Below are 22,162 nucleotides of genomic sequence, written 5' to 3'. Positions count from 1 at the left end.
GGTAGAGGTGGTGGTGGTGGTGGTGGGTACTGATGGTGGGATGGGAGCATGGTGGTAGCGGGGTGTAGGGAATAATAGGTGGGGGGGGGGGGGAAGTTGGAGGGTACAGGATGTGGAGAATGGGGGGTACTGAGGGGGGTAACGGTGGTGGTTGTGACGGTGGTAGTTGTGGTAGTGGTGGTGGTGGTAATGGTGGTGATGGTGAAAGTACTTGAGGGGCTGTAGAATGGTGGTGATGGCAGTGGTGGAGTTGATGATACCCCGCATTCCTTTATGTATGGTCTGTATTTCACTATTTTCTATACACAAGGTTACGCAAGGACACGAAAGGATATAAATACACTTCAGTGGGCCGGACGACATACACAAGGCACCTCCTGAGAGTGGGGCAAACTAAGGGCTGCATTTTAAAACATTTCGGCGCCAAAGTTCACCTATTTGACAAGGCTTTCCTAGGAGTTTGGGGCACTTCCAGTAGTAGTTTTATGACCCTGGTGGCAGTTTGACCCTTCTTCTGTACTGTGAACCTAAAGAAACACTCATTACAACCCGATTGATGCCCTCTTTGACCTTTAGAAATAGTTGATGTGAGAAGCGAAAGTGTCTTAAAATTCCAGCCTCAACACTTGCTTCCCGCCCTAACCGCTAAAACTGTCTAACCACTATTTTAACTCCAGTCGTCAAATTTGCTTCAACTGCTGCTTCCCCCGCCTTGTTTGGACTCACACCCTCCTATCCGAAGCTCAGGATTTGCCTCTTTCCTTCCTCAACTTGAATTTAAGCATTTCATACCAGTTAGTGCGTGTTCTTACTTCTATCTTAATAAAAGTATTTTAACTAAGTCAGGGTGTTTGGCGTCATCACCAAGAAAGGATACAAAGCATGGTGTGTGTGTGTGTGTGTGTGTGTGTGTGCTGTTCAGTAGTCTCATCACTGCCCTGTTCCTCCCACTCCCTTTCGGCTCACGGGGAGTTGCTGGCGGGGCTGGCGGTGTCATGTACAACACCAGGCACTATGATAAGTTGAGAATAGTTTGCGTGAATTTTGTCCGGAGCCAAGAACAGAATTTAACCAACCTGATGGGTGAACGAGGAACCCGGAGGCCACACCAACAACGTCCACCAGCGGGGTTTGTTTTGGTAAGTGAGGGGGGGGAAGGGAGGGGCAATTCCAGCTCTGTCAGATTCTCGTACCCTGCACTCTACATTGCCAGTTTCTCGCCTAAAACTGTCCCTTCCACACAAATAATGATACAGTATCATACTTAATGTTAAAGAAAGTTAATTACTGATGTTTTTTGGCAGGTGAAGAGGAAAAAATGTGCGTTTCTAAAGCTGATTTTATTATCGTATTTTGGCATAATTATCGTACATCTAAGAACCCTACAACCCCGCTGCTGCCATCTGCGGGGATAAAATCACACTAAGTAAAAGGCCTCCGCTGCTAGGGTACCAAGACACTGCATTCATTCACCAGACATGTTAATAAATAATGACGATTACACAATTACACTGCTTCACATATTCTCTGGCAAAACATTGACTTCAGTATCAGGACGGCCAGCGGAGGGTGGCGGGAATCTTTGGCTCCGAGGTAACCGAGGTCAGCACTCAGATGTTCAGCAGCCGCCGGCGTGGCCTTGCTGAGCCGCGGACAGCTCCAGCATCTGTATTCGTTGTCGTAGCCGTTCTGCCTCGGGGGCCAGTTCTCTTGCCTCCCGCATAATGTCGTCATATTCGTTCTGGAGCTGCGCTTCCTCCTGATGCTCTCTTCGGCGCTTCAAAAACTCCCGCAGAGCCCGCAGCCGCCGCTTCTCCAGCTTTGGGTCTGACTGGGGCGGCCATTCGTGCATCTTCACCTTGCGGCGGCGAGAACTTTCGCCCCCAGCAGGCGGGGAAGCGTGGTTTGTGCTTCCATACACATCCGTCTCTTCCTCGTAGTTATATTCGCCGTCGTTCCATCCACACGCCGGTGGAGGTGTAGTTTCCGAGGGGCCGGAGACGCTCCGGTCTTGAAGGTCAAAGAACGCCAGGTCTGGATTGTTATAGATGTCCGTGGCCACCTGCCGGATGGTGTCCAGCCCCCAGGTACTCACGTAGTCCAGCTGCTTCTGGAGGTTCTGCGGCGTGTTGGGATGGGAGGTGCAAGGGTCCAGGGCCGCGGCACCTCCGAAGTGGCTGCCGGGATTGTGTTGGTGGAAATTTTCATGGTTCATGAGAAGCTGCGGAGTGTTGTGACGGGAGGTCCAGGGGTCCAGGGCCGCGGCACCTCCGAAGTGGCTGCCGGTGTTGTGCTTGGGGGGGTTGTTGATGAGTGTCGGGTGTGCAGCGGGAGCGTCGTCGAGGAAATTATTAACGTATGGGTTCATTTTCCTGTATAGGAGTGACTTGAGTCTTTCCCAAGGGTGTAAGAAATGCTTGCTGTCCTCCGGGCGTAAGAGGTGCGGTGTCACGCTTCAGGGCCTTGCTGCGTCTGTACAAAGGAATCGCGGCCTTCCTCGGGGCTCAGCTAGAGGAGTTGGCGTGGTGCGGTAGAATAAGTTAGTTTCTTGTAATCTTATTCCCTGTTATGGTGGCCGTCCGACGAGGGTGAGAGAGGGCTGCAGGGTACTCCAGGAGCTGCTGCTGCCTTAGGGGAAGGAAGGCTGGGCGATGAGTGACCAAGAAGCGCCGGCCGTTTCCTTAAGTAGCCCGCCAGTTCCTGGAGGGAATTTTATTTCATTCGTTTAGCTTTACGCGACGCTACAGATGGGCACCACGTGTTTCCCATGTATGTTTTGTTTATGATACGTTTTTCAGCTTGTATTTTGTGTGTTTGTATATATTCAAGTTCACGTCTGTGTATGTATCTTTTCTGTATCTTTGTCAATTTTCTTTAACAGGATAACATTACATGATTATTCCTTGTGACGTGGGTAGGAGAGAGAGAGAGAGAGAGAGAGAGAGAGAGAGAGAGAGAGAGAGAGAGAGAGAGAGAGAGAGAGAGAGAGAGAGAGAGAGAGAGAGAGAGAGAGAGAGAGACCGTTGACGTGAAGAAGGAAAAAAAGATGGACAGGAAGCAGACCACCGGACGACGACACGATTAACACTTGTACTGTCCCTTCGAGTTCTTTGCTTGGAAGAAGGGATCTGCGCGAGTCGTAGCTTTTCCCTCGCCCCGTCCAACACCCACCAAATGCTTTCCTAGATACACCCCGCTTGTGTGTGGGTGTACTTTTTCACATCTCAGCATATCGTAACTCCATGTAGATACTTTTTATTTTATTTTGCGTAACTCGTTCTCTTGAAATTAACGCAGCGTGTAATGCTAAATAAATACCCTTCCTGTATAAGGCGGGAATTTTGGGCCATACAGTGCTGGGTAACAGATCTCAAACGTCAAATTTCAATCAAGAGACAAAGTATGTTTCTCGCCAGAGGGAATTGGATATCGTGAAGCACAGAGTAAAAGGAGTATATATAGTGTTTTTTGTGCATACTTTTCACTCATCTCCTTACTTTTCTGTCAATGTTATTTTTCATATCCATATATCGAGGGGTCTCCTGAGTCTATATTGATGTGTAGTTTCCCTTGATGTCTTTTCACGGGCATAAATACGAATAATAATAAAAGCTTACGACCATGAAAAAACTTGCCGTTGAGCCGAGGACAGAAGATCAGGGCAAGGGACTAAGCTCACTAGAAGCACACGCCTCACATTAACCCGGTAGCAGCGACGGGCCAAATTTGTGGCTTTACCGTGTACCAGCGACGGGCCAAATTTGTGGCTTTACCGTGTACCAGCGACGGGCCAAATTTGTGGCTTTACCGTGTATCAGCGACGGGCCAAATTTGTGGCTTTACAGTGTAGCAGCGACGGGCCAAATTTGTGGCTTTACCGTGTACCAGCGACGGGCCAAGTTTCTGCCATGATATAAACCCCCCAAAATAGATGATACATAAACTAATCACAAATGCGTTGATGAGTGGTGATTTTTTTCTCATTAATTCGCTTAGAGGGGCCTTTAAGAAACATGATCCCCGCAGCTACCGGGTGAAGCTCCTGTCCCGTTCTCCAGAGACCCACATCTCCTACAATTTTGGCATGAGGGAAGTTACAAATTCAGTAGAGGAGAAACGTATCCACTCGCTGGCGGGCCGCAGGAGTCACATGCATTGCCGAGCAGGATCTCCGCGCGTCACGCCCACCCTTACCCACGTCACCAGGTCACAGGGGATATACAGCCAACCAGGAGCCCCGTGTTATAAGGACAGAAGTATGCCTTCCCTGATACGTAAAAGAAACCATTAAAATACATTCATAAATGATTCACAAATAGATGTACAGAAGAACACAGACATCTTGAACAGAAAAGAAATACTCATGTGGTGCCCGTCTGGAGAGACACCCAACAGTATCCTGGGTAAAATAGAATATCCCGGATACGGCGGACCGCGGTGGCGTGTCTGTGACGCGCCGCCACGCCTGTACTTTATAAGGAAACAGCCGACGCCTCCAGGCCATTCATCGCCCAGCCTCGCTTCACCGAGGCCGCAGCAGCTCCTGGGTTACCGTACACCCTTTTCAGCCCCAGCGGAAGGCCGCCATTACAAGGGAAACAGTACAAGAAACTAACCTATTCTTCTGCACCAAGACCGCCACACCAGCTGGGTCCCGAGGAAAGCCGCGACTCCTTCACAGCCGCAGCAAGGCCCTGAAGCGAGGCGCCGGAGCTCCAACGTTCGGAGGAGCACAGCAAGCATTTCTTACACCTTCGGAAGAACTCAATTCACTTCTACACGTCAAAATGAACTTTAACAACTTCCTCGACGGCTCTCCCTCCGCACACCCGAGACTTATCAACAACCCCCGCCAACACAACAGCAGCAGCAGCGGTGGCGCGGCCCTGGACCCTTGCACCTTCCAGCCCAACACGCCGCAGCCCTCCCTGGACGACGCCTGGCAGGCTGGCTTCACCGAGGCTCTGCAGCCCGCACCCAGCAATCTTGGTCGCTACGAATCTGCCAACCAGGAGACTACGCCCCTGCCGGCCAGTGAGTGGAACAACGGATACAACTACGAAGAGGTGGGTGCTTATGGAGGGGCGAACCTCGAGCATGAGCCTCGGCATGCTGACCCTGCAGGCACAGGCCACGCACCTGGGGGCGCAGGTTCTCGTGGACGCACGTTGAGGATGCACGAGTGGCTGCCCCAGTCGGACCCAGAGCTGGAGCGGCGGCGGCTGCGGGCTGTGCGGCAGTGGCAGAAGCGCCAAAGAGAGCAGCAGGAAGCAGAACATCTTCAGAGAGACTTTGACGACGCCATGAGGGAGGTCACAGAACTGAGCCCCGAGGTAAACCGGCTACGACGACAAGTGCACATTCTGGAGCAGTACGCGGCTCAGCAAGGCTATTCCTGCTGAGCAACTGAGTGCTGACCTCGGTTACCTAAGAGTCAAGGATTTGATACCCAGGGCAATGTTTTTGTGAGAGAATGTGTGAAGCTGCGCGATTCTTCACTCTTTGTCATTGTTTGTCAACACGTCTGGTGAATGAATGTTGTGTTTGGTCTTCATACCCAGAGTCAATGTATCCGTGAATGTGTGAAGCTGCTTAATTGTACTATCTCTGTCTCTATTTAGCAACACGTCTGGTGAATACATGTTTTGTTTTAGTATTGAACCCATAACTGGCCATCCATATACAGAGGCCACTTTTTGTGAGAGAATGTGTGAAGGCTGGGTTGGTGGTGGTGGTGCATGGTTGTGGTGGTGGTGCAAGGTTGTGGTAGTGGTGGTGAGGGTTGGGTTGGTGGTGCAAGGTTGTGGTGGTGTTGGTGGAGCATGGTTATAGTGGTGGTGGGGGGTGGGGGTGAAGGTAATGTTATTGGTGGTGGTGGAGCATGCTTGTGGTGGTGGCGGTAGGGGTGGTGATGGTGGTGATGGAGCGTGGTTGTGGTGGTGGGTATGGGGTGGGGGTGTGAGTGGAGGTAGTGTTATTGGTTGTCGATAGAGTCGGTCTTTCAAGGCCCGTGCTCCCTCGGACAAGGACCCGTTTCCCCTAGTGATACAAGGGGATAAATATCAAAAATAAATAAATAAATAAAGTTGATGTGAGAGGCGGAGGCGTCTGAGAACACCAACCTTAGACAGAGACTTTGGTGGAGAGATCGAATTGAGAGACATGAAGCAGTTGGGGCACAAGGAGGATGCAGGAAACAGAACCTACTGGCGACATTATAATAGGAGCGGCAGACCCCACTAGGCATCAAGGCAGAGAATAATAATAATAAGAAGAAGAAGAAGGACGCCAGCTCTTTCGTCCCTCTCGCCAGACAGAGAGAACCACTCATCAGCCTTTCCGCTGCTTTAGAATCACACTCGACACAGTTTGAGTTTCGAACAAGAGCTTCGGTACCGCGGGGCCTCACAAACATCGACCCCGCTCAGAGAAACGGGCTCAGCGAAGGGGTAACTCAACCAAGTTCCGCGTCACTATCTGTTTGTCATTTTCTCTCTCTATCCGTGAGTGTGTGTGTGACTGTGTGTTTCCGGCGGTTTGTTTGCCTGTCTCTCTGTCAACACTACCAACCTCACAGTCTGTTTGTATATACCTGTTCTCCGTCTGTCCGTGAGTGTGTGTTTCCGTCTGCCAGCTTGATTGCTTGACTCTTTAAATACCATCAGTTTCCGGCTCACTGTCTTTTTAAACTTGTCTATCCGTGTTTCTGTGTGTGTGTGTGGGGAGGGGCAGCGTTACCATATTATCGTACTCAGCCACTCAGCACGTCGTATATCCCGGTTTCTGACTCACAGCTATCGCAAACAGACACCAATAAGAAATGCTTTTAACGATAACTTTAACTGGAATTTCGTTATCTGTGTGGGTAGAAAAGTTTCGGGCCCTGGAACTGAGAATTGCGAAGTTTTGAGTACGATAATTTGGCAACGTTGGGGTGTGGGGGGGGAGGAGGTATGTGTTTGCTTGTCTCTCTATCTGTCTGTCTGTCTGTCCACTACCCCCGTCACACTCCCCGCCATCCAGAGAAGCGAGATAGTCCACCTTCCCACAGTGTCAGTCTCGCATCCACCCGAGCTCTGCATCGCGAGGAATGTTCAGGGGGACTCAGGTAAAGGTAGGTGTGTGGCGTGTGTTCGAAATGCGTGTGGACAAAATCAAAGGTACAACCCACGCCAACTCACTCGACTTACCTTATTTTTCCTTGGGGTATTAGTGCCATCATTATCATCCTCATTCTCATCTCCATGGGTATTTTTATGAGCCGAGTGATAGTTTGACAAGTGTTCTGTACCATGTATGCGGAAAACATTTATGGGAACCCGACTTACCTCATTTTTCCTAGGGTTATTATTATTATTATTATTATTATTATTATTTCATCGACTCTGTTATTTCTGCGTTATTTTTTCATTATCATTATCATTATTATTATTATTATTATTATTATTATTATTATTATTATTATTATTATTATTATTATTATTATTATTATTATTATTATTATTATTATTATTATTATCCTCATTCTCATCATTTCATCGACTGTTATTTCCGCGTTGTTTTTTTCACTCAGCCTTTTTTAATTTCCTTTCATTTCCTGCTCATCTTAGTCGAACAAATCCGCGTTGCCCTTCCGTTAAAAAAAAAGCCCTTCATGTATTCCCTCAGCGCCATTTAACGTCATTTCGTCACCTTCGTAAACAAACCGCCTAAGTCATTATTTTCTACTTTACAAGAAATCATAAAAAGTGTCATTATATCATTTGGTTTAACCCGTCCGCTGCGATTGACATGGATTCGGCTTTCACTGGTAGCCTGGTAACATATACTCGCAGGTCTTTCTCTGCCTCTGTGGTGAATAGTGGAGTGTTTCCCATGTGGTATTGGTGTGCTGGATATCCACTCCCAAGGTGCAGGACTTTACATTTTTCTTCATTGAATTGTAACAGCCACTTTTTGTTCCATTCCTGTAGCTTGGTGATGTCTGACTGTAGGAAATGCACAGTCGAGGGCTTAAGATTTAGGCAGGAATGAAAAGGCCAATTCTAGAACACTCAAACCCTGAATGACGAAGGCAACTATACAGAAATGGGGGTCATATGTTGAAAAATTGATGTAGAGAAAAACCTGGAAATCTTTGAAAAATGACTTAGGCGATTATTTTATGAGGGTGACGATATTGTCATAAGTTCAATATATCAGCAAGGAAAAGAAATATTTGGTGGAACTGCAAGCCGAACAAATCTATCTTGCCCTTCCATTAACATCAACCCTTCTCGCCTTCCCTTACATCGCCTCTAAACTGCTTGTTCTTTCAACCCCTTGACTGCGGATTACCCATAAGAAGACCTCACCAATCTACAGGAATGGAGCAAAAAGTGGCTGCTACAGTTCAGTGAAAAAAAACATTAAGTGGTTCTCATATTTGGGGATCATACATGGGAGGGGATATCCAGCATACCAATACCACATGGGAAACACTCCTCTATCCACCACAGAGGCAGAGAAAGACCTGGGAGTATTATGTTACCAGACTACCAGTGGAAGCCAAATCCGTACCAATCGCATATCGGTAAGAAGTGTTCGCTGGAAAATAAGTAGCACAAATCTACCTTTACTTTCCGTTACCAGAAACCCTTCACGCACTCTCAGCGCCTCCAAATACCATGGTCTTTTGTCGCAAGTCGCAGGAACATATCAGAAAGAAATGTTCAAAATTGGAAATACAAGTCAAACAAATCCATCTTGCTCCTTCAGTATATAGTATTAACCCTTCACGTATTCCCTCCGCACCGCAACACCGCATAATACAAAAAAATTCTCCCATGACTTTTAACAATGCACGATAAAAGTGAAAAGGTTGAGGAGAATTTAAGACGAACAATTTCACCTCCCAATTCCCTTGATTTAAAGACACCAGCTAGCGTATGCAAGATGGAGAGGGAGGGAGGGGGGAGGCACTCACCTATAAGCCCCCCATTTCACTTTTCATTTAGTAACTATTGTCAAGCGGGTAACCACAGATCCGTTTTTATACACCCACATCCTTGCCCCACCACCTAGCCCCCTTTTCTTATGAGTAGTATGTTCGCCACCGTTATTTTTATAGTAGGGATAGTTCACGCGTCACCACACAGCTGTCCTATCCTGATGCGGACATCCTCAGCTGCTCCCGTCAATCCCTCAGGCTTTCAGAAGGGGGGTGTCTAGACGCCTCTCCATCCGATTCTAATCCTCTTTCGGCTGTTCTGTCATTTTTACGCAGAAGCAGCGCCAGTGAGTTTTTTTTTATTTGTTTAATCTCTGTTTTGCCCTTGAGCTGCCTGCCTCCTATACTGTGCAAAACGAAGCACTGCAATGTTAGGTCATCGAGGGTTGTGGTGACTGATTCATCCCCAGAACCACGACGCGGCTGATGATGTTTTCCTTCCTTTCCCATCGTGACTAACCCACTTTTCCTCCTTACTGTAGCCTCACCCTCCACAGACGCAGACAGAGACACAGACAGAGACAGACAGAGGCAGACAGAGACAGAGACACAGACAGATACAGACAGAGACACAGACAGAGACAGACAGAGACAGAGACACAGACAGAGACAGACAGAGGCAGACAGAGACGCAGACAAAGACAGAGACACAGACAGAGACAGACAGACAGAGACAGACATGTTTTTCCTTCCTCTCCCTTAGTGACCAACCCACTTTTCTTCCTTGCTGCAGCCTCGCCCTTCATCCAAAAACTGCTTACAATATACAATTCAGTGCCAGGAGTTGTTTTAATCAGAACATAAGAATGATCCTGATCTAACTAACCGCGAGGGACGAACAGACGAGGCGAAGGTACTGGGAAAGCGTCGCGTCAGGGAGAGCCTATAGTCTTCCAAATACGTCGAGGCGGAGGTACTGGGAAAGCGTCGCGTCAGGGAGAGCTTGTGGCCGGCGGGATGGAGGTGGTAGGAGCTCAAGGGTATAAACAAACAACCCCAAAAATAAAGCCCTCTATAGTCTTCCAAATATGTCGAGGCCGGTCTGGCGTAGGCTCCCGCGGGTCCTTTCCTCCCCTCCGCTCTGCCACACAGTACCTTCACCTATCCCTTCCTCTCATATGTAAGGTATGGGTAACATATGAGAGGAAAAGTAGGTGTTGGGACTGTGTGGCAGAGCAGAGGGGAGAAATGGACCCGCGGGAGCCAACGCCAAAACGGACTTGACAATTTGGTTTCACATAATCGTTGCTCCCTGAGAAGAAAAAGGGAATGACTGTCCAGAAGGGAAACTTAAGCGCCATATTCCTAAGCACTTCGGCGCCCAAGCACATACATTTAACAAGACTTTCGTACTAATTTGAGGTGTTTCCATGAGTACTTTTATGACCCTGGTGGTAGTGTGACCCTTCTTCTGTACCGTGAACCTAAAAAATAGTCATTAGACCCTGACTGACCTCCTCTTCGGCCTTTGGGTATAGTTGATGTGAGAGGCGAAAGGGTCTGAGGACAATGACCAAGTTTCCGAGCGTGGGATGGGTGAGGGGAAGGCTCTGGCGTGACGGAGGAGGAGGTGAAACAGTTCCATTTTTATACAGCCATGTCCAAGACGCAGGACTTAATTCCCACCTTACCCCCTCACCCCCCCTTTCTCACAAGTATATGTTCGCCACTGTTATTGTTATAGTATAGTTTCCGAGTGTGGGAGGGGTGAGGGAAGGCGCTGGCGTGACGGAGGAGGAGGCGAAACAGTTCCATATACGGCCATATTCAAGACTCGCCGGGGTTAATTCCCACCTTACCCCCTCACCCCCCCTTTCTCACAAGTATATGTTCGCCACTGTTATTGTTATAGTATAGTTTCCGAGTGTGGGAGGGGTGAGGGAAGGCGCTGGCGTGACGGAGGAGAAGGTGAAACAGTTCCATTTTTATACAGCCATATCCAAGACGCAGGACTGAATTCCCACCTTACCCCCATACCCCTCCTTTCTCACAAGTATATGTTCGCCACTGTTATTGTTATAGTATAGTTTCCGAGTGTGGGAGGGGTGAGGGAAGGCGCTGGCGTGACGGAGGAGGAGGTGAAACAGTTCCATTTTTATACAGCCATACCCAAGACTCGCCGGGCTTAATTCCCACCTTACCCCCTCACCCCACCTTTCTCACAAGTATATGTTCGCCACTGTTATTGTTATAGTATAGTTTCCGAGTGTGGGAGGGGTGAGGGAAGGCGCTGGCGTGACGGAGGAGAAGGTGAAACAGTTCCATTTTTATACAGCCATATCCAAGACGCAGGACTGAATTCCCACCTTACCCCCATACCCCTCCTTTCTCACAAGTATATGTTCGCCACTGTTATTGTTATAGTATAGTTTCCGAGTGTGGGAGGGGTGAGGGAAGGCGCTGGCGTGACGGAGGCGGAGATAAAATAGTTCCGTGTCCTCCCCGATGTTAGATTCCACAGGTAGCTACGGTAATTACAGACTTGACGCTTTTTGGCCAGGTTGAGAATAAGCACCACCTTGCGTGTTTAGGTGTGTGTGTGTGTGTGTGTGTGTGTGGAAGGGATCGCCACGGGAAGTTGGGTACACATGTCATAGGTGCGCGTGGCTCCGGTGCTCGTCCCCGTTGCCTCCATGGGAAAGGAAATAATAGATCTTTGCTACCCCGACGAAATACTTTACTTTTTAGAGTTTTGTGGTTACGGGAGTGTGTTGGGTCCATCCTCCGTGCGCCGGTGTGTGTGTGTGTGTGTGTGTGTGTGTGTGTGTGTGTGTGTGTGTGTGTGTGTGTGTGTGTGTGTGTATAATAATAATAATAATAATAATAAACGGTTTATTTCATGAAGTACCAGGCAGCCCTAGAGCTGAAAATATACATCAATGGAAGATGAAATGAAATGAATGAGACAAATGAACAAAGTAGTATGATCGAAAATAAAAAGGAAAATAGAAATAACAATAATAGCAATAATCATAGTAAAGATAATAATAATAATCACGATAATAATAATGATAATAATAATAGTAATCATAATAATAATAATAATCATAATAACAACAACAATAAGTCCTAATGAAAAATATTTACAAAACATACAAATTGTGCTGCTCTTAGTTTGCATTGTTGATATATTTGACCATCACGGGCACTGCGCTGTTCTTATAGCGGTCAGTCCGTGCCCGTATCGGGGCAATAATGTTGTGGTGTCGCACTGATTGCTGAGGGCGGTTCACTGCGGGTGGGAGGATGTGTCTGTGTCTGGGCTGGTTGAGAAGCTTGGTTGCGAACCGGTGTAGTAGGGTCTCGTGACGGTGTTGTAGGCTGGTGAGATGGAGGGAGTCGAGGGCGTCCTGGTAGCTGGTGTAGTGAGGGCCCAGGATGATTTTGCAGGCTCGCTTCTGGACGCGTTCAAGTTGGCGGCGCTGCGTGATGTTGATGGAGGAAGACCACGCTGGGGACGCGTATGTCAGTTTGGGGAGGATGAACGAGGAGTACACGCTCGCCAGCGCACACTCAGGGGCCCCCAGCGTTTTGAGTCTCCTCAGCAGGTACAGTTTATAGGTGGCAGATCTGGTGAGCTGGGAGACGTGCTCCTTCCATGTGAGTTTGTTGTCCAGGGTGACTCCAAGTAGTTTTGCTGATGTAACTACCCGGAGGGGAGTGTCGTTGATGGACACCACAGGGGGGGCAACAGGGGCAGAGGAGGTGTTGATGTGTAGGAGTGTAGTTTTGGCGTCGTTGATGGTGACCATGTTTTGTGTTGTCCATGTGTGTAGGTTGTGTAGTGTTTCCTGGAGGTGGGAATAATCTGGGTTGCTGTTGTCAACTGTTACTCCCACTGTGGTGTCGTCCACGTACTTCCAGCGGTGGGGTGTGTGGGTCAGGGCGTCATTAATTAGGATAAGGAAGCACAAAGGGCCCATTTTGGACCCCTGAGGTACCCCGCAAGTAAGGTGTAGAGGAGGGGAGGCCACTCCCTGAAATCTCACCACCTGTTTACGCTGGTGCAGGAAATCAGCCAGCCAGGAGACCAGGTTAGGGTGAAGCCCTAGGTTTATTGCTTTGTTGATGACTGTGGTGTGGTGAACTAGGTCAAAAGCCTTTCGGAAATCAATAAAAGCGAGAGAAACTGATGTTTTGCGTTTTTCAAGATTTCTGTAGGCAAAGTCGTTACAAAGAGATTCAGGTATAATTCTCGTTCAGTGATGTTTCAAGCATGGATTCTGTCCTGTGAGTCTTTCCCCCCGCTCACACACACACAACACACACACACACACACACACACACGACAAAGTTGAAAAATAAGAATACCAGAGCAGGACTATCTGATCCGTCACCACGTCGTCACACACACACACACACACACACACACACAATAAATTTGATATGGAGGACACTACATCCGGGAAACTATAACTAGGTATGTGTGTGTGTGTGTGTGTGTGTGTGTGTGTGTGTGTTTACCTAGTTATAGTTTCCCGGATGTAGTGTCCTCCATATCAAATTTATTCATTTTTATCTTGAAACGTTTGTGTATGTGTGTGTGTGTGTGTGTGTGTGTGTGTGTGTGTGTGTGTACAGGATGTGAGGTATGACGACGTGATCAGATAGTCCTGCTTCCGTATCCTTATTTTTCAACTTTTCCTGCAACTCGTGTGTGTGTGTGTGTGTGTGTGTGTGACGGAGTGAGCGGGGTGTGGGAAAGACTCACAGGACAGAATCCATGCTTGAAACGGTGCAGTGAAGCCGTAATCTGTTGGGAAGCTTCGCCATCACTGAACGAGAATTATACCTGAATCTCTTTGTAACGACGCTGAATGAAAAATAAAAAGCCGCTACTTATTTTCATTATACAAATTTGAAGATAGAACAGCAACACAGGGCAACCAGGAGGATCACGCACACATTCCCTCGACTGGCGTGGCGTCATAACAGGGCGGATTTTAAAACATTTCAACTCCCAAGCCCGCACATTTGACAAAGCTTTCGTCGTATGAGCTGTGAGCATTTCCACGGGGGGTAGTTCTATGACCCTGGTGGTAGTTTAACAAAGATTACGTACCATGAGCGTGAAGAAACAATCATGAGAACTCGATTAATATACTTTTTGGCTCAAGGAAATTATGTGAGACGGTAGCGTTTTAGAATACCGATCAATCTGTATCTAAAAGTTGTAAGATTCAAAAGCGTCTGAAAATAGCGACCATGGAGTTACAGAGGAAGGGCAAACAACGTGGGTATACTGTTCTTTATAAACCCACAGAAGATATGAATAAAGTAATACTAATTTTAAAGATTACAAATACTCTTCATGATTTCAAGACACGGATTATGGAGCTGTTGTGATGGCGCTGCTCTCCTGTCAGTGAGGAAAATATAGTTGCTCTGTTTTTTGTAACGCCACAATGTATGGTGCAAATAATACTTCTTCTAAAGCTTACAAATTTCTCTTCATGATTTCAAGACACGGATTATGGAGCTGTTGTGATGGCGCTGCTCTCTTGTCAATGAGGAAAATATAGTTGCTCTGTTTTTTATAGCGCCACAATGTATGGTGCAAATAATACTTCTTCTAAGGCTTACAAATTTATCTTTTATGATTTCAAGACACGGATTATGGAGCTGTTGTGATGGCGCTGCTCTCTTGTCAGTGAGGAAAATATAGTTGCTCTGTTTTTTATAACGCCACAATGTATGATGCAAATAATACTTCTTCTAAAGCTTACAAATTTCTCTATGATTTCAAGACACGGGTTATAGAAGTGTTGTGACGGCGCTGCTCTCTTGTCAGTGAGGAAAATATAGTTGCTCTGTTTTTTATAACGCCACAATGTATGGCGCAAATAATACTTCTTCTAAGGCTTACAAATTTCTCTTTTATGATTTCAAGACACGGATTATGGAACTGTTGTGATGGCCTTGTTCTCTTGTCAGTGAGGAAAATATAGTTCTTTATTTACAACCCCACAGAATGTATGGCGCAAATAATACTTCTTCTAAAGCTTACAAATTTCTCTTCATGATTTCAAGACACGGATTACAGAAGCGTTGTGATGGCGCTGGTCTGCTGTCAAAGAAAAATACAGTTCTCTACACATCAAGAGCATGGTGGAAATGATACGTCTTTTAAGGGTCACAAATTGTTTTTCATAATCTCAAGACAAGGATTAGGGAGACTCTTGTGGTGCCATTAATCCATAAAAAAAGAAATACGCGTTTTGTTTTTATATAATAAGACAAAATATAATGAAATAATACAGGTTACAAGGTTACGAAACACAATATCAATAGGCGGATTATATAACTAGTGATACGATTGTAGATGTGTTTTCAGTGAAGCTTTTTAACATAACGTAAATCATGGGCTTGTTGGTAATGGGTTTCTTTAACTTTTTTTCATCTCATATTTCTTGTCCCAACATGCAAGGGTCTATGAGGCGTCTGGTGCAGCCATGGTTTTGATTAAGTAGATTTGGAAAGAAAGCACGTCCTATTTATAAACTTCACTTCGTCTTTGTCTTCCGCGGATAACGAATAATGGCTTGCTTTCACTGACATGTTGAAAAATTTCATTCCTCGTACAGCGATTTCGGCAATGCTCGGCTGTAAGTCATTTTGCTGCTACGGATATATGAATTAACACTTCCACAGATTATGAACTCCAATTTTCTCTATTCTTCAGGGACGACCAGTGAAGCGGCGTTACTGAGGGAGAGCGGAGAGCGAGTGAGGGCGAGGTTGCTGTCCTTCTTAGTGTTGCTGATGTGAATAGTTGAATACCACTTCCAAATTGACGACCCTCACTTGTCTCTATTCTTCAGGGACGACCAGTGAAGCGGCGGTACTGAGGGAGAGGGGAGAGCGAGGGAGACGCGAGGTTGCTGTCCTTTGAAGTGTTGCAGATGCGAATAGTTGAATACCACTTCCAAATTGACGACCCTCACTTGTCTCTATTCTTCAGGGACGACCAGTGAAGCGGCGTTACTGAGGGGGAGGGGAGAGCGAGGGAGGGCGAGGTTGCTGTCCTTCTTAGTGTTGCTGATGTGAATGGTTGAATACCACTTCCAAATTGACGACCCTCACTTGTCTCTATTCTTGAGGGACGACCAGTGAAGCGGCGGTACTTAGGGAGAGGGGAGAGCGAGGGAGGGCGAGGTTGCTGTCCTTCTTAGTGTTGCTGATGTGAATAGTTGAATACCACTTCCAAATTGACGACCCTCACTTGTCTCTATTCTTCAGGGACGACCAGTGAAGCGGCGGTACTGAGGGAGAGGGGAGAGCGAGGGAGGGCGAGGTTGCTGTCCTTCTTAGTGTTGCTGATGTGAATAGTTGATTAGCACTTCCACAAATGACAACCCTCACCTCGTCTTTATTCTTTAGGGGCGACGAATGGAGCGGAGGATCTGGGGGAGAAGGAAGAGCGAGAGGGTGAGGCTGTCGTCCTTAGAAATGACCGAAGCCCGGGAACTGGAACTGGTTGGGGAAGCCGAAGAAGTTTGGGACCTGGAATCTCTCTTGCAAGGCTTGGAGCTGCAGTTGCTGTTGGCGGATCTGCCGAAGGAGGAAAGACAGTCAAGGTAAGAGACTAAGAGAGACACGTAGATTTAGAGATAAGGATAGATATAGATTTTTGTGTGTGTTTATGCAGAGCAGTGGGTTGGTAATTTCCAGGTGGCCGCCAGCCTTGGGGGAAAAACTTGGAATTCCTGTTGGTGGAATACTTATTATATTAACAAGAATGTGGGCTATTATGTAAGGGATATGTAAGGGGGGAGTGGTGGTAGAGACCCATTCTTAGAGGGGGTGTATTAGTTCAAAGTTTAAGAACCGTTGGTGTGGAGGAAATCACTGAAGGGGTTAAAAAGAGAAAAATATAAGGCAAAAAATATAATGAGCCCTATTTAAAAGACTACATAGAGGAGGGTGAGAGGCTGGGAGAGACAGATAGGTAGATCGATGGAGAGATAAAGGGATCGAGAGAGATTTTCACAACCACCATGAGGAGAGGAAGGAGCTGAGAGGCAGGCTAGCGGGTACCCACCATTTCCTGGACCTGCTGGAAGTTCTGTTGGGCGGCGATGGAGGCGGCTTCAGCGGCCCTCCTGCAGGTGGCGAGCGCGGCGGCAGGGTCAACGCCGGGAGTGTTGGACTCTGCCTGGAGCTGGCCGTTGGGGGGCTGCCGATACGAGATCTGAGGCACGGGGGAGAAGGATGATCTATTACTAGTCAAGTCTGTACCATTATAATCTTTAGTGTGTAGTGGTCATACTCTTTGATTGATCCGACACACTTACATTATCTTTTAACGTTAGTCAAGTCTGTGGTGGTGGTTGTTTAGTCTGTGATTGAAGCGATACATTATCATTTAGTATTAGTCAAGTCTGTAGTGCTGGTTATAGTGTTTGGTTGAGGCGTCAGCGGAATATAATGTAGATTCAATAGGGCTTTTGTAGAGGTTGTGGTTGCAGTAGTATTTCCATGGGTAGCTTTATGAGCCTAGTGAGAGTTTGACGAGACTTCTGCACCATGAACGTTAAGAAACTCTCATTGGTACTTAACTAATCATCTTTGTGGCCTTTGAAAATATCTGTTGTGCCTCCATCGACATTAAAACAAAGACACTATTTAATCCCATAATCCCAAACTCAATACCCACCTTCATCGTATTACCATCAGGGCCCAACAAAGACACTATTTAATCCCATAATCTCAAACTCAATACCCACCTTGATCATCTTAGGGCCCAACAAAGACACTATTTAATCTCATAACCTCAAACTCAATACCCACCTTGATAGTGTTGCCATCAGGGCCCACGTACGCACACTCGCCCTTGATGGTACCGTCGTTCTCCACAACCTGGCTCTGCGCGGCCCCGGAGCTACTGCCCGAGAATCCCGATGTGTGTACGTTGGCGCTGACGGGTGTTGCCAGCGCCGCCTCGAACTGCGTGAGAGCCAGAACCGTCCCCAGCACCACCGCCGCTACTGCTCCTGTGCGCGCCATCTATTGGGGAGAGGAGGAGTGAAAAGGAGTGGAAAGGAATTGAGAGGAGGAAGTAGAAGGACCGGGAAGAAGAAGAGAGAGGTAGCAGAGGAGAATGGAGGAGCAAGATTGGAGAGTAGGTAGAGGTAGGAGAGTGGAGAGGAATTGAGGGGGAGTGAAAAGGAGTGAGAGGGAAGTGAGAGGAGGAGCTGGGAGGATCATGGAGGTGAGGAAGAGAAAGCAGAGGAGTAGAAGGCCGAAGCAAAACTGGAGAGAAGAGGGAGAGGGAGAGGGAAAGGGAGGAGAGGGGAAAGGCATTGAGAGTGGAGTGAGAGGAGAAACAGGGAGGATAAAGGAGAGAAGGGAGAGATAGCAGGAGAGTAGAAGGGCGTAGGAAGATATAGAGGAGAGAAAGGGAGGAAAGTGGAAAGGAGAGAGATAAATAAGAGGAGAAACAGGGAGGATAAGGGGAGAAGGGAGAGATAGCAGGAGAGTAGAAGGGCGTAGCTAGATTATAGAGTAGGGAAAGGGAGAAGAGAAGGGAGAGATAGCAGGAGAGTAGGAGGGCGTAGCTAGATTATAGAGGAGGGAAAAGGAGGAAAGTGGAAAGGAATGGAGAGATGTAAGATGAGGGACAACCTTGCAAATCCTCGTTCTATCACACACTCCAAAGTCACTCCGCTCATCTCATTGTCACGTATCACAAAAGTTCGCCATCAACGCCACAACAGAAGAGGAAGAAAGGTTTCGTTTATTCAGTGTTTCTCGACTAGGCACGCGCCGCCGGTCACGAGTGTTTGGAAGATTAAAATAAAACTTCCAGAATAAAATAAAATAAATCACTTTACCAATGCGGGAGAAAGAAATGTCATAGTTTCATTCAACATTCCTAAGTCTAAACATGGCACACACACACACACACACACACACACACACACACACACACACACACACACACACACACACACACAATTATTAAATTTCGAAAATCTTGCTCGACATACACACACACACACACAAAAAAAAAAAAAAAAATCCAGACGCAATATAAGACTTAGAACTTGTCTGCAAACAGTTTGATTAGATAAGTCATTGAGTGCGTCGTTTTTTCAGCCTTTCTTCTGCCTCCTTTTGAGGGTTGAAAAAGTAGAGAATCCAATTATGGCGACACGACCAAACAGCCGCCGCGCACTGACGGTTCGGCGGGATCAAGGTCACGGGGCCCGATTTCCATTAGAAGCTTGAAAGCCGAGGAAAACGGGATGAAGCTGGAGCGGCGGGCCTTGGCTTGCCTGAACGCGCTGTGAAAGAAGGCGAGAATGCAAATCCAGAGTGCACATACGGCCCCAACTTTAGTCACCCCTGAACTGGCGGGTATTTTTTTTTTTTGGCTCCAAGTGACGTCATCCCGCTGCTCCGCCCAAAAACCGCCTCCTGCGCGTACCGGTCGCAGTTTTGAAGCAGAGTGACTTGACTTGGTATATATAGACTTAGGTATTACTAACAAACTAACGTGAAGCAGACGCCCGGGGTAACGTCGCTTCATACCCTATCCCCCCCCCACCCCGAGCAAGCTCCCACGCAGCTGCCCGGTCCATCCCAAGTCCCTCCCGGCAGGATCAGCTGACTTGCCCCAGCCATGAGTTACGTGGGAGTCTCGTACAGAAACAACCATGTGATCATGATCGACGTCCGGGAGGCGCGCCGCGTGCCCATATAGCCGGAGTTGGCGTTCACGGACTAAGATGGTAACATGCCTCGATTCACTTTCACGGAGTAGATGATTCGACGTGAAGTCATTCCAGCGACACTCCATGACCCGATTTGCCGTTTCTGCAATAGTTAACATGAATGAATAAGATATATGTTCTCTCTCTCTCTCTCTCTCTCTCTCTCTCTCTCTCTCTCTCTCTCTCTCTCTCTCTCTCTCTCTCTCTCTCTCTCTCTCGCCTACGTAATAAAGGTCAACTCTCCACTTGCAGCCCAAATAATTTCAAAGCAAGTTTAATTATTAGTCTGAACATCCGGGTTCGAGCGTAAATTACGGACTCCAGAACGTCCCTCGCTGGTAACCCTCGATAAAGGACACTGGCGGAGGCGCACTCTCTCTCTCTCTCTCTCTCTCTCTCTCTCTCAGTAACAGAAAAAAAAACATAGCAGAGAAAGGGTTCTAGACGGCCTCGCTTTGCTTTTTTTCCCTGTTTCTTTATGTCTGAGTCTGTCTTTTTGATGCTTGCGGAAATGACGTGAAAATGTGACGAATGAGAGAGAGAGAGAGAGAGAGAGAGAGAGAGAGAGAGAGAGAGAGAGAGAGAGAGAGAGAGAGAGAGAGAGAGAGAGAGAGAGTGTGTGTGTGTGTGTGTGTGTGTGTGTGTGTGTGTGTGTGTGTGTGTGTGTGTGTGTGTGTGTGCGAGGTTAAGGCGAATCACTGGAAGGGAACAAAGTCTGAGTTGGTGATGTTGCTCTGTTTCTTTTCTTTTTTTTCTTTTTTTATTGTTTTGACCTAGTTTTTATTTTTTCCTATCGAGTGAAAAGAGAAAAAAGAAAACACCATAACATTATTGGAACACGGTCGATATTTGGAGTTTGAGCAAAAAACTGGAAATGAAAGAAAGTTCGCAATATTTTCCTCTCCGTATTGTTTTGACCTGTTTTTCTTTCCTTTGTAAGAAATGAGTAGAGGAAAAGGAAAAATCGCTCTATTGTAACATGGTCGGTAATTGAGCTGAGGGCGTGACCAGGCAGGGAAGAGTGTTAACTCCTATTTATACACCCGAATGCGGTTACTGGCATCATTCAACACGACTACCATCACCACCATCATCATCTTTTTCTTCTTCTTTTTTTTACAACAAAGGAGACGGCTCAAGGGCACACACAAAAAAGGAAACAATAATAATAATAAAAAAAGCCCTCAACTCGCTGCTCCTATAAAAATAATCAAAAGAGGTGGCCGAAAGAGAGGTCAATTTCGGGAGGACTATCACTACCACCATCACCACCATCATCATCTACACCACAATCACCACTTCACCAATCACTATCACCACCACCATCATCATCATCACCACTTCATCAGTCACCATTCAACACTACCACCGCCTACGTCACCATCAGCAGCACCACCACCACCGCCACCTGAAGTTAGCTGGAGTTGAGGGCGCTGGAGAGAGAGAGAGAGAGAGAGAGAGAGAGAGAGTATGTTATTGAGAGTGATGATGAATAAAGTCTCTCTCTCTCTCTCTCTCTCTCTCTCTCTCTCTCTCTCTCTCTCTCTCTCATGCCCGTCCACCTCGTCAGCGTCTTTTTTTTACGGTAAGAAAGGCAAATAAATTAATTACATATAACGAGTCTGCAACTTGTATCCAACTGCCATTGAGCGAAACAACAGGAGGAGTAAAGGGAAGCGAACACCTTATGACGCGATACTGGATTCCTTGTCAGCCCAGTTTTTATCAACCCTCTTGTGTAACCGCATACTTGAGGAATGTACGAGAATGTTCCCAGAATGTACGATGTAAGATGTCCCTGAAATGTTCGATACTGTTTACTTCAATGAGATGTACGATAACAGTAAGCCCTACACTATACTTGAGATGTCACTGACGATAATGATGTTCTGAAATGATTTAGACCTATTTTTCTTTGTATACCTATTTATAATTTTTTTTTTTTAATGTTTGATAGTCTCTAGAAATATCCTTGAAGTCGAAATGTTGAACAGAAAAAACCTGTTTATTTTTTTTAGTGCATGTATCTTTATTATTATTTTTTTTTTTTGTAAATGTTCGAGTTTCCAGAATCTTTGACGTCGTGTTAACCTAAATTTGAATACTGAGGTCATCAGGTGCTCATTTAACATATCTCGCCGTCTGTTAAGTGCCATTTTAAAGATCAATAATCGATAATCTATTGTCGTATGATAATGGTAATATTACACTTAAAAAGTTAGGTTCCATAAGATTTTTCGACGCCATTCCGTCTTGAGGTTGACGTTCGATATTTACTCATTTCCTTTCTAAAGTTACAATCGCAAAAGAAAAGGTCGATGTAAATAAGTTTGATAAAAACATATAGACATGGTTTTGTTTTGGTTAGTTTGGTAGCAGTGCCTAGACTACCCAATGGCTAGTCTACCCATTAGTGTCAACCGAGGACCAACCAAATAGCGTATGTCTTAAGAAAGCT

At 46.7% G+C, this 22,162-nt stretch overlaps 3 protein-coding genes and 1 long non-coding RNA gene across 7 annotated transcripts in view; 2 read left to right on the top strand and 2 right to left on the bottom strand.

Moving 5' to 3' along the window:
* Positions 1 to 1,312: 1,312 nt before the first annotated feature.
* Positions 1,313 to 2,759, bottom strand: LOC126986774 (uncharacterized). The gene has a single exon (XM_050843146.1). It carries the CDS (start codon positions 2,366 to 2,368, stop codon positions 1,619 to 1,621), a length of 750 nt encoding a protein of 249 aa, XP_050699103.1. The 5' UTR covers positions 2,369 to 2,759; the 3' UTR covers positions 1,313 to 1,618.
* A 1,564-nt stretch (positions 2,760 to 4,323) lies between these two features.
* Positions 4,324 to 5,817, top strand: LOC126986773 (uncharacterized). Its single transcript, XM_050843145.1, has one exon. The coding sequence runs from the start codon at positions 4,788 to 4,790 to the stop codon at positions 5,400 to 5,402; it is 615 nt and encodes a 204-aa protein (XP_050699102.1). The 5' UTR covers positions 4,324 to 4,787; the 3' UTR covers positions 5,403 to 5,817.
* A 9,296-nt stretch (positions 5,818 to 15,113) lies between these two features.
* The window catches only part of LOC126986990 (uncharacterized), a 13,599-nt gene continuing 6,550 nt past the window's right edge, over positions 15,114 to 22,162 (bottom strand). Inside the window, exons 2-5 of one of the 3 annotated variants that reach the window (XR_007740093.1) lie at positions 17,780 to 17,995; positions 17,031 to 17,180; positions 16,206 to 16,540; positions 15,114 to 15,648 (exon numbers count right to left, since the gene is read on the bottom strand). Coding sequence is in view for 2 of the 3 variants with exons in the window: in XM_050843585.1 (XP_050699542.1) it covers positions 16,433 to 16,540; positions 17,031 to 17,180; positions 17,780 to 17,995 (474 nt within the window). In the remaining variant the exon portion in view is untranslated. Of the gene's footprint in view, positions 15,649 to 16,069; positions 16,541 to 17,030; positions 17,181 to 17,779; positions 17,996 to 22,162 lie in introns of those variants that run through there. The other 2 variants (XM_050843586.1, XM_050843585.1) reach the window with 2 other exon arrangements.
* Positions 15,583 to 16,346, top strand: LOC126986991 (uncharacterized). Of its 2 annotated transcripts, none has more exons than XR_007740095.1 (2): positions 15,583 to 15,726; positions 16,006 to 16,346. It is a non-coding gene; the product is annotated as an uncharacterized LOC126986991 (long non-coding RNA). The 2 variants fall into 2 exon arrangements; XR_007740094.1 differs by having other exon boundaries at positions 15,646 to 15,866.

This window comes from Eriocheir sinensis, chromosome 63 (assembly GCF_024679095.1).
Source record: "Eriocheir sinensis breed Jianghai 21 chromosome 63, ASM2467909v1, whole genome shotgun sequence".
In the NCBI taxonomy this organism is placed as follows: domain Eukaryota; kingdom Metazoa; phylum Arthropoda; class Malacostraca; order Decapoda; family Varunidae; genus Eriocheir; species Eriocheir sinensis.
This window is presented reverse-complemented; position numbering and strand designations above follow the sequence as displayed.